General features: G+C 41.8%; 1 protein-coding gene across 2 annotated transcripts in view; it reads left to right on the plus strand.

Annotated features, from left to right (window-relative positions):
- The window catches only part of clgn (calmegin), a 65271-nt gene that overhangs the window by 33605 nt on the left and 16855 nt on the right, over nt 1-14811 (plus strand). For both annotated transcript variants that reach the window (XM_060926429.1, XM_060926430.1), the window contains exons 8-12: nt 510-699; nt 3767-3880; nt 9959-10115; nt 11677-11892; nt 12204-12320. In XM_060926429.1, the coding sequence (XP_060782412.1) occupies nt 510-699; nt 3767-3880; nt 9959-10115; nt 11677-11892; nt 12204-12320 (794 nt within the window). The remainder of the gene's footprint in view (nt 1-509; nt 700-3766; nt 3881-9958; nt 10116-11676; nt 11893-12203; nt 12321-14811) is intronic.

Below are 14811 nucleotides of genomic sequence, written 5' to 3' on the forward strand. Positions count from 1 at the left end.
CTACAGCATGTTCTCTTGTTTTAAAAACAGAAAGACAGAAAAAATAAATGGATTCATAGCATTTTGAAAAAAGAATGGGTGGATTCATAGCGTATTGAAAAAATATAATGAACTTTGGATTTATAATCAATAACGTTAGATTTGTCAATTGTTGAAAATGTTCAGACTGAACCAACGATCTATTATAACAGGATACATTAAATATTTGCAAAACTTATGGGTCTGGGTAAATAAATGTCATTTTTCTGAAAACAATCAAAATGGATTTATAGCATTTTTGGAAAAGAGCTCTACATTTATACTTTTAAGTTGATAGAGATGGACGATGTGACAGTATGCTATTGTCTTTATGGGAAATTGTCACGTGTAGGTTTCCTAAAAAGGGGTTTGTACAGTTAAAGTATGTAAATTAAAACTTCACAGGAGTAATCAGTTATTGCTGTTTTAGAGTGTAATTACATACGACAACTTGTTCATTTTTGTCATTTTGCATGTTTTCTTTTTAACAGTTTTGAACCCAGACAATACCTACGAGATATTTATTGACCAGTCCAGGGTTAGCAAAGGAAGCTTGCTGACTGATGTGGTTCCTCCTGTAAACCCGTCTAAAGAGATTGACGATCCCAATGACTCTAAGCCAAGTGACTGGGATGAAAGAGCTAAGATTCCTGACCCAGAAGCCGTCAAGCCTGATGACTGGTGAGGTTAAAAAGTTTGGAGATGAGCGAAAGGAGATAGCGTTTGTTAGGGTGCATCAGTTGCCCTCACTTTCATAAAATCTGATGCATTTTTGTTCGGGTGTTCCTTTTCACCAATAAAGACATCCCGTAACATTTTTTGACCATATTCAAAAGTCTAATGGTGGCACCATGAGCCTCATTTTTTGCCAAAAAACGCTTATTTTATGTTTTCGCGTAAGGTTTGAATCACAATGTTGGACTCCATTTATTGATTTCTTGTGACCCAGAGATCATGTTAAGAACCTTTGCAAGGGATTGAGAAGCATTAATGTGATTTATATTTAGGGGTGTTCACACGGCACATATTTGCGTCGATGCTGCACCGATGTATTTTGTTGCGATATATCTTACACCGGTGTAAATTTTGTGGAGCGTTCACACGTCACAAACCTGCTTACTAGAGAGAAGCGTGTTAGCACCGGTGCAGCCCCACTTGCGTTCACACGGCAGTTTTTGCGACCGTGCTATACGATAGTAATAATGCGGAAATGAAATATGCGCATGCGTGAAAATGTACTTCCTTTTCCAGGTTGTCATGGCATCACCAAGCGCCGGGAAAACAACGTGGATGAAGACACCAGTGTTGCCAGATAGTGCTGATGTTTTCCAGCCCAAAATATGTTCAAATCTGCCAAAATGCACTTAAAACCACCCAATCTGGCAACACTGGAAGACACGCAGTTCTGTTGTTGATATTCGCCATTTTGGAAGCGCAAAATACCAGGATGCAAATTATGCAATGCCCGTATGTAATCAACTCTCCTCCTCACGCGTAGCGAGTCTACCCCTGTAGCGTTCAGACGGCCCATTTTATATCGGTGCTGCCCCGCAAACTAGCATTTACTCCGGAGTAAATTTCTTAAACCACCTCCTGAGCAGGGTTAGATTTGCACCGGTTTAAGCAGCTTTCAGGGGCTACGCCGGTATAACTTTGTACCGTGTGAACGCTCTACCGGGGCAGCCCCGGTGCTACACCGGAGTAAAAGTTGCCGTGTGAACACCCCTTTGGATGATCATCTGCTCTCAACACCAGTGTCACAATGGGATGGCTTGGCATCTTACCAGAGGATAAAGGCAACACTCACAAACTTCATTGTGACAAATGATGTGGCAGAGCGTGGGGTTAAACTTGCCCATGAGAAAGTTGGTTCTGCCACAATAGAAGAAAGAGTCCAGAACATTGTGCAAGTTGTAGCAAAAGACAGAGTAATGGTTCCAAATCTGAGACGGCCATATAGGAAATAGACATTGAGAATTTGCTTCTTAACATTTCACTTGTATCTTCAGTTGTCTTGAAAACAGGTAATACAGCATCATTATAACTTTAACAGGGGCTAGCATATGCATAGGCGGCAAGCTTAAAACCAGGGTTATAGCATTGATAGATAACGCTAGTGACACCCTAAAATAAACCTCCAAATATTTTTAGACATTCTAGACATACTGTCTACAGCAGGGGTGGGCAGTTATTTTTTCCATGGGGCCACATGAGAAACAGAAAATTTTGTGGAGGGCCGGACCAAAAGGCTGAACTAAATTCTGCATAATATTAATTGTATTTCTTTATATAAAGCAATAAATAACATTGTTTTTACAAGCTGCTAAGACTGGTAAGAGTCTGGAAAAAACGAGGTTGCCTTACAAAAAATGTCATTTATTCAATCAAATTTCCCAAAACAATGGTTAACAAAATGTGAACGTTTGTACCTTTTTTGTTTTGTTTTTTTCAGTCACATTCACCCCAAAACACAATAAAGACATCACAATATTGTCTTTCTACTCCACATATCAAGCAAGATACATCATATTATAATAATGATGCCTACATTTGTAGTCTAATCACCTCATTTGGTGTTTTTCAGTTTTTTATTTGTTCAGTGAGAGAAATCTAGTCTCTGTTGGTCTTTAACGAGTGCATCAGAGTCAGGTTGAATGTCTGAGGTGGAGATGCGAAGCACAGCTGACAGATGGTCATCAGTCGATTCGGTGTAGGTATTAGATCTACAGATCGGCTCGGGCTCCGGCGCCTGCTGGTGACGTCACACTATGTGATTGGCTGGACCGTTTGAAGGATGGTGTACAAGTTTGTGGTTGGTCTGGACAAATTACGGAAGTAGGATTTCATGTCATGTTCATGTCGCGCGCATTGCGTTTTTGTTGAACACAACTTAAAAATAAAAGCAATGCACATTCAGTCCATGCATGGGGTAAAATTAGAAAATACGTTTATTTTGTAATTTCTAATTAACCTTACGCGGGCCGGTCAGAATGAACCAAAGGGCCGGATGCGGGCCGGAAAATGCCCAGGTCTGGTCTACAGTATCTAAGATATTTGGTATACTCTATAAGGTGCCATAATGTTTCATGAAAAGTAATGGAAATTTTGTCATAAGTCATAAAATAGCAGCTTTTTCCATAACTTTGAGCTCCTGCTGCCACCATTAAACTTTTGAATTTTGTCAAAATATTTCGCCCAGTCACGGTGGTGTAGTGGTTAGCGCTGTCGCCTCACAGCAAGAAGGTCCTGGGTTCGAGCCCCGGGGCCGGCGAGGGCCTTTCTGTGTGGAGTTTGCATGTTCTCGCCGTGTCCGCGTGGGTTTCCTCCGGGTGCTCCGGTTTCCCCCACAGTCCAAAGACATGCAGGTTAGGTTAACTGGTGACTCTAAATTGCCCGTAGGTGTGAATGTGAGTGTGAATGGTTGTCTGTGTCTATGTGTCAGCCCTGTGATGACCTGGCGACTTGTCCAGGGTGTACCCCGCCTTTCGCCCGTAGTCAGCTGGGATAGGCTCCAGCTTCCCTGCGACCCTGTAGAACAGGATAAAGCGGCTAGAGATAATGAGATGAGATGAGATTTCGCCCAGTGTGTTTTCTTACCAAAAGGAACATAAAAAAAAAAATGCATCATGATCGGAGGAACTTTTCATTTTTAGGGGGCAACTGATGCACCCTAGTGTTTGTGCATTAATGTTTTTTCTTCCGCTGTATTAACAATTTAGCCACCACATACATTCTCCCCCCCCTTTAGGGATGAGGATGCCCCTGCAACAGCGCCTGATCCTGATGCAGTGAAGCCCGAGGGCTGGCTGGATGATGAGCCTGAATTTGTCCCAGACTCTACAGCTGAGAAACCTGAAGACTGGTAAACATCTAGCCATAGTAATTAAGTTGTATACGGTGCGATCCGATAAGTTCAGATCGCGTTCTTGTTGCGAGCAAATGGCACATGGTATGGTCATGTGCGTGCAGCCGGAGCGAGCAGTAGCTTTTGTGAGTCAGTTTACCACGTGACATTGCGCTGTCAACATCGGGACCTGTGCTGCACTTGTTTTAGTGACACATTTGTGATTTTACTGTGGACCTCAAACTTGAGCAGTGAGCAAACTTCTTCAAGTTCTGTGTCCAACTCAGGAACTCGGATCCCGATCAAGGAAGCTGGTGACATTTTTGTTCCAAATGACATTTAGGCAATCCTCGTGTCTGATTTCAACATGTGATACATTAAGCACGAATGCCACATAAAAACACCTCACCTGGCTCGTCGCTTCGTTCCCGTAGACTTGCTGAAGTGTTTCAAGGGTCTTCGATGCCTATTTCAGGAGTTTGATCCAGAATTTGACCTTTGCTGTCTGCTCAAGTTTGAGGTCGGTAGTAAAATTGCAAGGCCGCACTTGCATTTTGTAACGAAAATGTGTCTAACACCAGTTGCGATATTGACAGCCTGACATCATGAGGTGTACCGACTCGCGAAAGTTCCTGCTCACTCCTGCTGCATGCACATGACCATGCTGCGCTCTGTTCATTCACAACAGGAACAGTCTCAGAACTTTCTGATCATACCTTATATTCATCGTACTCAAAAAGGTTTTTTTGTATTAATCGAATCACGAAGCTTAGCTTAGTTTAATTATTTAAAGGCTGATTTATTATTAGCTCATCTGGCCATAAGGCTGATGAGCCTTTGCCGCGGCGTCCGTCCGTCGTCCATAATTCAGTTAAATCGTATCTCCTCTGTCAATTCTCTACAGATTTCTGCTCCGATTGTTTTTGTTTGAAAGAGCTTATGACTCCACACAACTTGGTCATTGTTTTGTCAATTTTTTGCTAACGAGTTAGTAATTAGGCCAAATTAATGAATTTTCCAGGCATCTCACTAAAATTGTATCTCCTCTCTTATTTCTCATCCGATTTCAGTTATGATCAATGTTTTGGGTAGATCTTCCCATGCAGAACAAAACTTGGTCATTTGTTGATTTTATTGTTGTAAACAATTTGTTTACAACTTTATTTTCTGTTCAATCGTATCTCCTCCCTCAGTTCTCAATGGATTTCAGTTCTGATCGTTTTGTTTGAAAGAGCTGGTCATTCTGCACAACACTTGATCGTTGTATTGTCAAATTTTTGCTTATGAGGTCACCTTCGTGAGTTTTGGGGCTTCTCATTAGAATTGTATCTCCTCTCGCAGTTCTCACCTGATTTCAGTTCTGATCGATGTTTTGGAGAGAGCTTCCCTCGAGGAACAAAACTTGGTCTTTTTTTTTTAAATCCCCCGCTGGCCGAAAGGGGGATTATATTGTGGCGATGTCTGTCTGTTGGGCCGTCCGTCCGTCCGTTCTGGGAAGGGTACTCACCTTCTGAAATCAACTCTTCTTACAGTGTTTGGAGGAATTTTACGAAACTTGGCAGGATTCTTTGTTATATGTTGGTAATACGCATATTGCAATTTCGTTCAATTCAGTTGCATTTTACCAGAGTTATGGCATAGTTGCCGGCAGGGGATATTGTGCTCTCGGAGCACTTTTGTTTTGTAAACAAGTTGTTTACAACTTTTGTTTATTTTCAGTTAAATCGTATCTCCTCCCTCAGCTCTCAATGGATTTCAGTTCTGATTTGTTTTATTTGAAAGAACGAGACCTTCTGCACTAGGGATCGACCGATATGTTTTTTTCAGGGCCGATACCGATTATTATGGAATTGGGATGCCGATAACCGATATGTGCAACCGATAAATGTAAACATTATAATTCACATGAAATTAAACATAGCACACACTGACAGACCTTCATATCCATGAAATGTATATTTAATTGTAAAATTGAACATGAAATTTTGTGCAGGGAGATGCCAGCAGCATTTGTACAATAAAGTCAAACATTAGTTAGAATAAAATGAGAAATAAAATAATAATAATAAAATAAATATTCACCAATAAAAAAATAAATCACTCCCTACTATATTACAGCTCACCATTTTCAGTGGAAAATAAATGAAAATACACTCTGGATTCTGGATAGAGAAAGTGAGAACGGAGTGTTGAAAGCTCTGGTTAAAAGGAGCGGCTGCTCCTTTAAGAGTATATCACTTTCCGAATCAGAAGCGCTAGCGAGGAGAATCACTTGCGCAAGAATTATAAATATTAGTGGAGTATATTACAGCGCAATGTGAAGTAGCATAAGAACATTTAAGTCAAGAGTTTAATTGATGTATTTCGTTCATTACCGTTTATCCAAGCAAGTGTGCATCCACGACACAATTAATTACTGAGCCCACAACAAGCGTCCTGACAAACTCCCTACAGTATTACGTAGCCTACTAGCACCACATCACACCTGGCTTGTTTAAATGTTCAAATAGCGCTTTATGAAGTTACCCAACATATACAAGTGCAATGCGCTTTTTGAGCACGAGTCATGTCATGAAGTTTACTCATCACCATAACAAATAGCCAGTAGGCTTGCGCTGCCTACAGAACACAAATTTTAACGAGTAGTAGATGAAGAATGTAAACATATAATGATGTTGTGCTTTTGCAACTTGTGTGTTTGTGACTTATTGCGGCAAAAGCAGTGTGTCCTTACCTTGAAGTGGGATCTGCTTCTGCCCGAGTGCCCGTACGGCCGCCTTGAAACAGTTCACAGCGTTTAGCTACGCGTGTTGATTGGCTGTATCCCTTGTGCCGCTTCTGCCCGAGTGCCTGTACGGCCGCCTTGAAACAGTTCACGGCGTTTAGCTACACGTGTCGATTGGCTATATTTCTTGTGCCAAACAAATCGGATGTTGTGGTGGGCGAGACCGTGTTCTTGAACTCAGAGAGGTGAGTGTAGGAAAGGACGTGCAGTGACAGTCGCGTTAGGAACGAAATGGCTGCAAAAAGGCATGTTATCGGCATATCGGTGGAAATTATGGCCGTTACCGATAACCCTAAAAATGCAGAATATCGGCCTGATATATCGGCCAGGCCGATTATCGGTTGACCCCTATTCTGCACAACACTTGGTCATTGTGATGTTAATATTTTGCTAACAAATTAGTAATGAGGTCAACTTAACACATTTTCTTCTGACTAGAGTTGTATCTCCTCCCTAATTTATCATGCAAATTCAGTTCTGATGGATGTTTTGGGTCAATTTTTCCCTTGAGGAACAAAATTTAGTCCTTGATGATTTTCCTGTTGTAAACAGTTTGTCATGGAGGTTGGTCCTCTCTCACATTGTCGCATTTCAGTTCTGTTTGATGTTTTGGTAGTCAGGGTTGTTTTGATGGCAGGCCAGATGAGCTGCTACGTCCTTGCTGTTCTGGTATTTGTTTTTAACTACGCGTACATGTATGCAGGATGGCCACTGTGCGTATCCTGTGGTCATCTGACACTTTGCTTGCGCACATCCTCAGAAATTAATTTGACATGTCTGTGTGGCGCAATACAAACGTAAATAATGGAGGCAGTATAGCACCATGTAACACTGTGTCCCCAGCTGAATAAATACGCCGTCATGTCTTAGTTGCATACTTGTGTATTGTTTTAGACTGTTATTGAATAGTAACACAAACTGTTTTCCTATTACAGTTAGTGCTTGAATTTTAAAAACCTCTTTAAACATCGTGAAACATCTGTTTTAAATACCAGAGTTCTGGATTTTGCAACATTCCAGTTTGACTTCGAAACCAGGCAGACAGGTGTTTTGTTTCTGACATGCCGTCTAGTCAACACTGCTTTTAATCTTTCAGGTGTACAGTACATAATATATAGATTTAGGCACTGCCTAAAAGCGGAGCTCCCATCTGTTTTTGGGTTGTAGAATTTTCTTATCGTAGCCAGCCTCTTTTGTTTTATATTGAGAATCGTCAAAAAATTTAAAAATAAAAATTAAGGGGGGCGTCGTGGCTCAGGTGGATAAGGCGCCATACCATAAATCCGGGGACCCGGGTTCAATTCCGACCCGAGGTCATTTCCCGATCCCTCCCCATCTCTCTCTCCTGCTCATTTCCTGTCTCTACACTGTCCTATCCAATAAAGGTGAAAAAAGCCCCCAAAAAATCTTAAATAAAAAATAAAAATTAAGGCATGACGCGCGCTCACGTCGTGCATGGACATTTTCCCGCTACGATTGGGTTACCTGTGATGGCAGGCACGTGAGTACGTGACACACGGCGACGTTGGGCGACAACAGCGACAAGTTACTCACTACTATACTGTCCCGACTACTACTCTGTTTCACACTTGACTACTCACTTCACTAGTTGTTGGGTTTCCTGTGGTGGCAGGCAGGCACGCACAGGACCGAAACCATCAGAAAACAACTCGATGGGTTTCTTTATGTATCCACACTATGCCTATGGGGTTCCACTCGCAGGAGCGTCGCTATAACACTGGCCACTAGGCAGTGTGTATGACTGGTAATTACTACCACTGGCCACTAGGTGGTGTGTAGGACTGGTAATTACGAACACTGGCCACTAGGCGGTGTGTCTCATCTCATCTCATTATCTCTAGCCGCTTTATCCTGTTCTACAGGGTCGCAGGCAAGCTGGAGCCTATAGGCCAATTTATGCTGACAACCCAGTCCTCGCAGATAGCGTCGCAGATAGCATCTGCGTAGCCCCCCCCCCCCCCCCCCCCCCCCACCTTCGCAGACGCTCTGTGCGCACCTCCCAAAAATTGTGACCACCGCAGAAGCCTCGCAGACAGCGTCGCAGACAAGAGGGCTCTGATTGGTCCACTCTACATCCGCTGTACACGCACTTCCGCTTCCCTACTTTCCCGGTTTGTTTTGTTTTCACAACCGCCATTTTTAAAAACACGAGCGAAGATGGAGCAGCACGAAGAGCGGTTGATCGAGGAAGTACATACATCTATACGACTCCAGTTCTAGCCATTATAAGTAACCGGAGGATAAACACTCCACTAACCACACCCACCAACTACTCCTAGCGATTTCGCGACTTCGCGCCCCCTTGCGTTGTGGCGGTGAATAACATCGCGCACGCCTATTACTCCCCGCTCAACGATAAATTACAACTGTCTGCGAAAAGCTGTCTGCGAAAGCCTTGTCGCAAGAGCATGCAGAGGCCCTATCCCAGCTGACTACGGGCGAAAGGCGGGGTACACCCTGGACAAGTCGCCAGGTCATCACAGGGCTGACACATAGACACAGACAACCATTCACACTCTCATTCACACCTACGGTCAATTTAGAGTCACCAGTTAACCTAACCTGCATGTCTTTGGACTGTGGGGGAAACCGGAGCACCCGGAGGAAACCCACGCGGACACGGGGAGAACATGCAAACTCCACACAGAAAGGCCCTCGCTGGCCACGGGGCTCGAACCCAGAACCTTCTTGCTGTGAGGCGACAGCGCTAACCACTACATAGGTGGTGTGTATAACTGACAGTTACTAACACTGGTATGGTGGCAGGCACGCACAGGACCAAAACCATCAGAAAACTCCTCGATGGGCTTCTTTATGTATCCACGCTCTATGCTTATAGGGCTCTGCTCGCGTGGGCCTTTGGCCCACGCAGGAGCTCCACTAAGATATGCAAGCAAGGATGTGAACAATGATGCTCGTGTAGCTGCTGCATGAAGCACATTTGCACCTTAAGGTAGTACAAAGACAGAACGAAGAAGCTGCTTTTTCTATATATAATTGAAAACATTTTAGGTCTGAATATTCTTTTATAAATGCATAGTAAATGAGTGCGCTGGCCTTTTATAGCACACTTCCCTGGACACTTGGGAGGCATTTTTCTCACACTCGGGTGTTTGGCTGTTATTTTGACTCAATAGTTGCACAGAATGGAATATTCTGGTCATGTGTAGGATAATTAGTGATTGTAGCACACTAGAGTTCTAATCCAGTTAGATATCTGTGTAATTAATAGCAAAACCAATAAACATTAGGTATGTTTCACAGAGGAACTGATGTTTTTATTCCTCCAGGGATGAGGAGATGGATGGTGAGTGGGAGGCTCCTCAGGTTCCTAACCCTGCATGTCAGAGTGCTCCTGGCTGTGGCGAGTGGAACCCTCCGACAATTAGTAATCCCAAGTACAAGGGTAAATGGAAGGCTCCGCTCATAGACAACCCCAACTACCAGGTACTACCCCGAAGAGGTTGGGGAAACTTTTTATAATGTCATACAAATTGCCACTCTTATAGGTTATATGTCACATAGTTTTATGATAAATATGGGGGGTATTACCATGAAGCATTGCTTATTATAGTAAACGTCAAAATGCTTATGTTATGATATTAACCCTGAGGTTTCTAAATTCATACATTAACAATAATGGTAATCTTGCTTTAATATGAATTATGAAAAATACTATATTTGGTTGTATATTAGACATAAACACACAGCTAATCCAGGGGCTTCAAAGTTTGGGAGAATAGCAGGGTACAAATAATTTACAGCAGGGTGCAAAATGGTAAAATGTCTGCCAGCAGCAGACATAATGCATGCAAAGCATGCAGGGATATATATATATATATATATATATATATATATATATATATATATATATAAAATATGCAAGTACGAATTTTTCATGGGGTGGGATGGTTTGGAACAGGCCATCTAAAATTGGGATAACATTTACCCGGGACGGGTATTTGAGGCGGGTCGTCTAGCTTAAGCTTGATTAGCGTTGTTACGCACGTCAATGTTTCCCACAGAAATTTTGGAGACTATGGGGGCAAGCCATGGGGGAGGGGGTTGTTTAAAATTGAGTGATATGTTAAATATTAAGTTATTACTGAAAAACTACTGATTAAAAAAACAGACACTGAGAAATGGTCCTATAAACAACTTTACCAATATAAAAGATTACCAGGACTACAAAAATGCAGAAAAATAGGCTTTACTTATCCAAATGCACCTGTTGGTTCAAAAGTTAAAGTGCATAGAACCTCACAGCACAACATGAAGTTACCTTAAAATATAATATAAATGCCTCAGCTTTCATGTAAGAAAAAAAAAACTATTAATACTAGTACTGTGTGCAGGCAGTCTCTCCTGAAGACTAAATTAAACAATAATTATAAACTAATAAAATAAATGGCTCAGGCTTCATAGAAGAAAAAAAAAACAATTTGAACAGAATCTCAGTGTGATGCTGAAGCTGCTTAAACAATGGAAAATAAAATACCATTTTGGCAAAAACGTTGGCATCCATTAATTTCTTGTATTAAGTAAAAAAAATATGTTGCCAGATACTGCTGACGTTTTACAGCCCAAAATATGTTCAAAACCCGCCAAAATGCACTTAAAACCGCCCAAATTGGGCGGGAAACCGCCCAATCTGGCAACACAGGGCAGTAATGGCTGCACTCATGTCGAGGATGTAAACACAGTTGACACAGCAATGGACATACATGACATAGTGGATGTAATTTACGTTCACAACTTTTTTTGCTGTCAGAAATATTTAATATTAAATTTTGTGACTCGACTGACAATAGCCGGCGGCATAACAAGCCATAGCCGGCGATTTGCTGCCGGTGACCGGCTACTTTTGAGACCGCTGCTAATCTGTGAAGAACAGGGTTTTAAATCCATGTTGAATGCATTATTCCTTCATACACCTATTGAAATAATTGTAGTTTATCTTAAGTGCTGATAGTCCTGAGACTGATGGCGTTGATCTGTGTGAACACAGGGTGTGTGGCGTGCACGGAAGATCCCAAATCCGGACTACTTTGAAGATCTGGAGCCGTTTAAGATGACCCCATTCCGGGCTGTGGGACTGGAGCTGTGGTCCATGACATCTGACATCTACTTTGATAACTTCATCGTCAGCACAGATAAAGAGGTGGTAGACCGCTGGGCCGCAGATAGCTGGGGACTCAAAAAACTGGTGGCGAGTGCGAATGAGGTGCGCTCACACATGCACACAAACAGCCTGATAACTGGCGACGTACGATTTGGACTGCCATTGAAAAGAAAACGATGAAATTAATGTTTACATAGATTTCTGTCCTGCTGTTATACAAACAATTTGCACTGTCGCTCTGTCCCCCTCCCTCTGTGCATTTTTCCCCCCCTCTCTCTCACTCACACTTTGTGTCTCACTGTCTCTTTCCATCTGTGCCTTTCTCTTTCTGTGTCTGTCACTCTTTGTGTCTCCTCTCCTTCTCTTTATCTCTCTGACGGTCTGTTTTTAATCTGTCTCACTTTCATTCCCAGCCAGGAGTGTTTAGTCAGCTGGCACTGGCAGCAGAAGAGAGGCCGTGGCTGTGGATAGTTTATATTCTGACTGTTGGACTGCCTCTTGGCTTGGCTGTTCTATTCTGCTGGCCTAAGGTGAGCACTCAGCATTAGGGCTGGAGGATATCATGATAAAGTTCAACATAGTACACGTGTGTGTGTGTGTGTGTGTGTGTAATCAGTACTTTTGACATTGACCACTGACTTCACGGTCACACAGAAACAAGCAACTGATTACAGATTTAGTTTTGTATCAATTATTTCACCATCCAGTGTTAAATGATTTGAAAAACCTAAAATAAAAATACTATTGGTGCTGGACTACGGAAGCTGCGAGAGGCCCTTCATATAATCTTTTTTTTATTCACCTTGTTATCCCGAGATAACGACATAATTAATTCAGGATGTCGAGAAAACAACACAACTAATTCGAGATCTCGAGAAAACAAAACTGTTATTCCGAGATAACGACAATTAATTAATTAATTAATTAATTAATTAATTAATTAATTAATTAATTCAGGATGTCGAGAAAACAACACAACTAATGCCCTATTCGCACGGGATAAGAATTACCTGTGGACCTCTGGTAATTCGGAATAATTACAGAGAATGTCTGAGTTCTTAGTCCCGTACGAATGCGCCATGTCCGTAATTTGCCAAGTAATAATTCCGCCGCGAATTACCTACTGTGTTTCGGCAAAACACAGACGTCCAGTGGTAATACAAGTCCCGTGTGAATGCGCATGTCTGTGTTTGTTTGTAATTATTAAACGCGCGTCTCTTGTACTTTTCTGGAGTGAATAATGAAGGATACGGGCGAAATTTTGATAAACAGCATTTCAGGGGCAAGTGGTAGTAAGCCTATCCCGTATTTGAACCAGATAAGCAGAAACAGCTCCAAGAACTCCTGTCTACAAGACGAAACAGGTTGTTGTGAACTTACGACACATCCGGTCACAATGTCTGTAAATTCAGTGAATTACAGACTTTTGCTTATCCCGTCCGAATGCGCCACACAATAACACAGAGGTGCGGGGGTAATTGCGAATTACCAGAGGTCCATAGGTAATACTTATCCCGTGCGAATAGGGCTTAATTCGAGATCTCGAGAAAACGACAATTATTCCGTGATCTCGAGAACACAAGACAATTATTCCGAGATCTCGAGAACACAAGACAATTATTCCGTGATCTCGAAAAAGCAAAACAATTATTTCATGATCTCGAGAAAACAGCTGAGATTTCTAGCAGAGCTGCGCCCCCCTGTGGGTCAGACAATGAAGACTTAGAAATTGGCGGACATGTAACAGAGCAGAAATGGCTTTTTACGTTGCCTTGAGAGAGAGGGGGGGTCCCAGAGGAGATTATTCCAGACATTCTAATGACCAAAGTTGCGTCTGTACAGAATGAGAAATAGCCCCAAAGTCAGCATGTCACAAGTCTCTTGGTGCACCTGAATGAACCATTTCTCAGCTGTTTACTCGATCATGAAATAATTTTGTTTTCTCGAGATCTCGAAATAACGGTTTTGTTTTCTCGAGATCTCGAATTAGTTGTGTTGTTTTCTCGAGATCCTGAATTAATTATGTCGTTATCTCGGAATAACGGTTTTGTTTTCTCGAGATCTCGAATTAGTTGTGTTTTCTCGAGATCCTGAATTAATCATGTCGTTATCTCGGAATAACGGTTTTGTTTTCTCGAGATCTCGAATTAGCTGTGTTGTTTTCTCGAGATCCTGAATTAATTATGTCGTTATCTTGGAATAACGGTTTTGTTTTCTCGAGATCTCGAATTAGCTGTGGTGTTTTCTCGAGATCCTGAATTAATTATGTCGTTATCTCGGAATAACGGTTTTGTTTTCTCGAGATCTCGAATTAGTTGTGTTGTTTTCTCGAGATCCTGAATTAATTATGTCGTTATCTCGGAATAACGGTTTTGTTTTCTCGAGATCCTGAATTAATCATGTCGTTATCTCGGAATAACGGTTTTGTTTTCTCGAGATCTCGAATTAGCTGTGTTGTTTTCTCGAGATCCTGAATTAATTATGTCGTTATCTTGGAATAACGGTTTTGTTTTCTCGAGATCTCGAATTAGCTGTGGTGTTTTCTCGAGATCCTGAATTAATTATGTCGTTATCTCGGAATAACGGTTTTGTTTTCTCGAGATCTCGAATTAGTTGTGTTGTTTTCTCGAGATCCTGAATTAATTATGTCGTTATCTCGGAATAACGGTTTTGTTTTCTCGAGATCTCGAATTAGTTGTGTTTTCTCGAGATCCTGAATTAATCATGTCGTTATCTCGGAATAACGGTTTTGTTTTCTCGAGATCTCGAATTAGTTGTGTTGTTTTCTCGAGGTCCTGAATTAATTATGTCATCTCGGAATAACGGTTTTGTTTTCTCGAGATCTCGAATTAGTTGTGTTGTTTTCTCGAGATCCTGAATTAATTGTCGTTATCTCGGAATAACGGTTTTGTTTTCTTGAGATCTCGAATTAGTTGTGTTGTTTTCTCGAGATCCTGAATTAATTGTCGTTATCTCGGAATAACGGTTTTGTTTTCTCGAGATCTCGAATTAGTTGTGTTT

This window comes from Neoarius graeffei, chromosome 7 (assembly GCF_027579695.1).
Source record: "Neoarius graeffei isolate fNeoGra1 chromosome 7, fNeoGra1.pri, whole genome shotgun sequence".
NCBI lineage: Eukaryota > Metazoa > Chordata > Actinopteri > Siluriformes > Ariidae > Neoarius > Neoarius graeffei.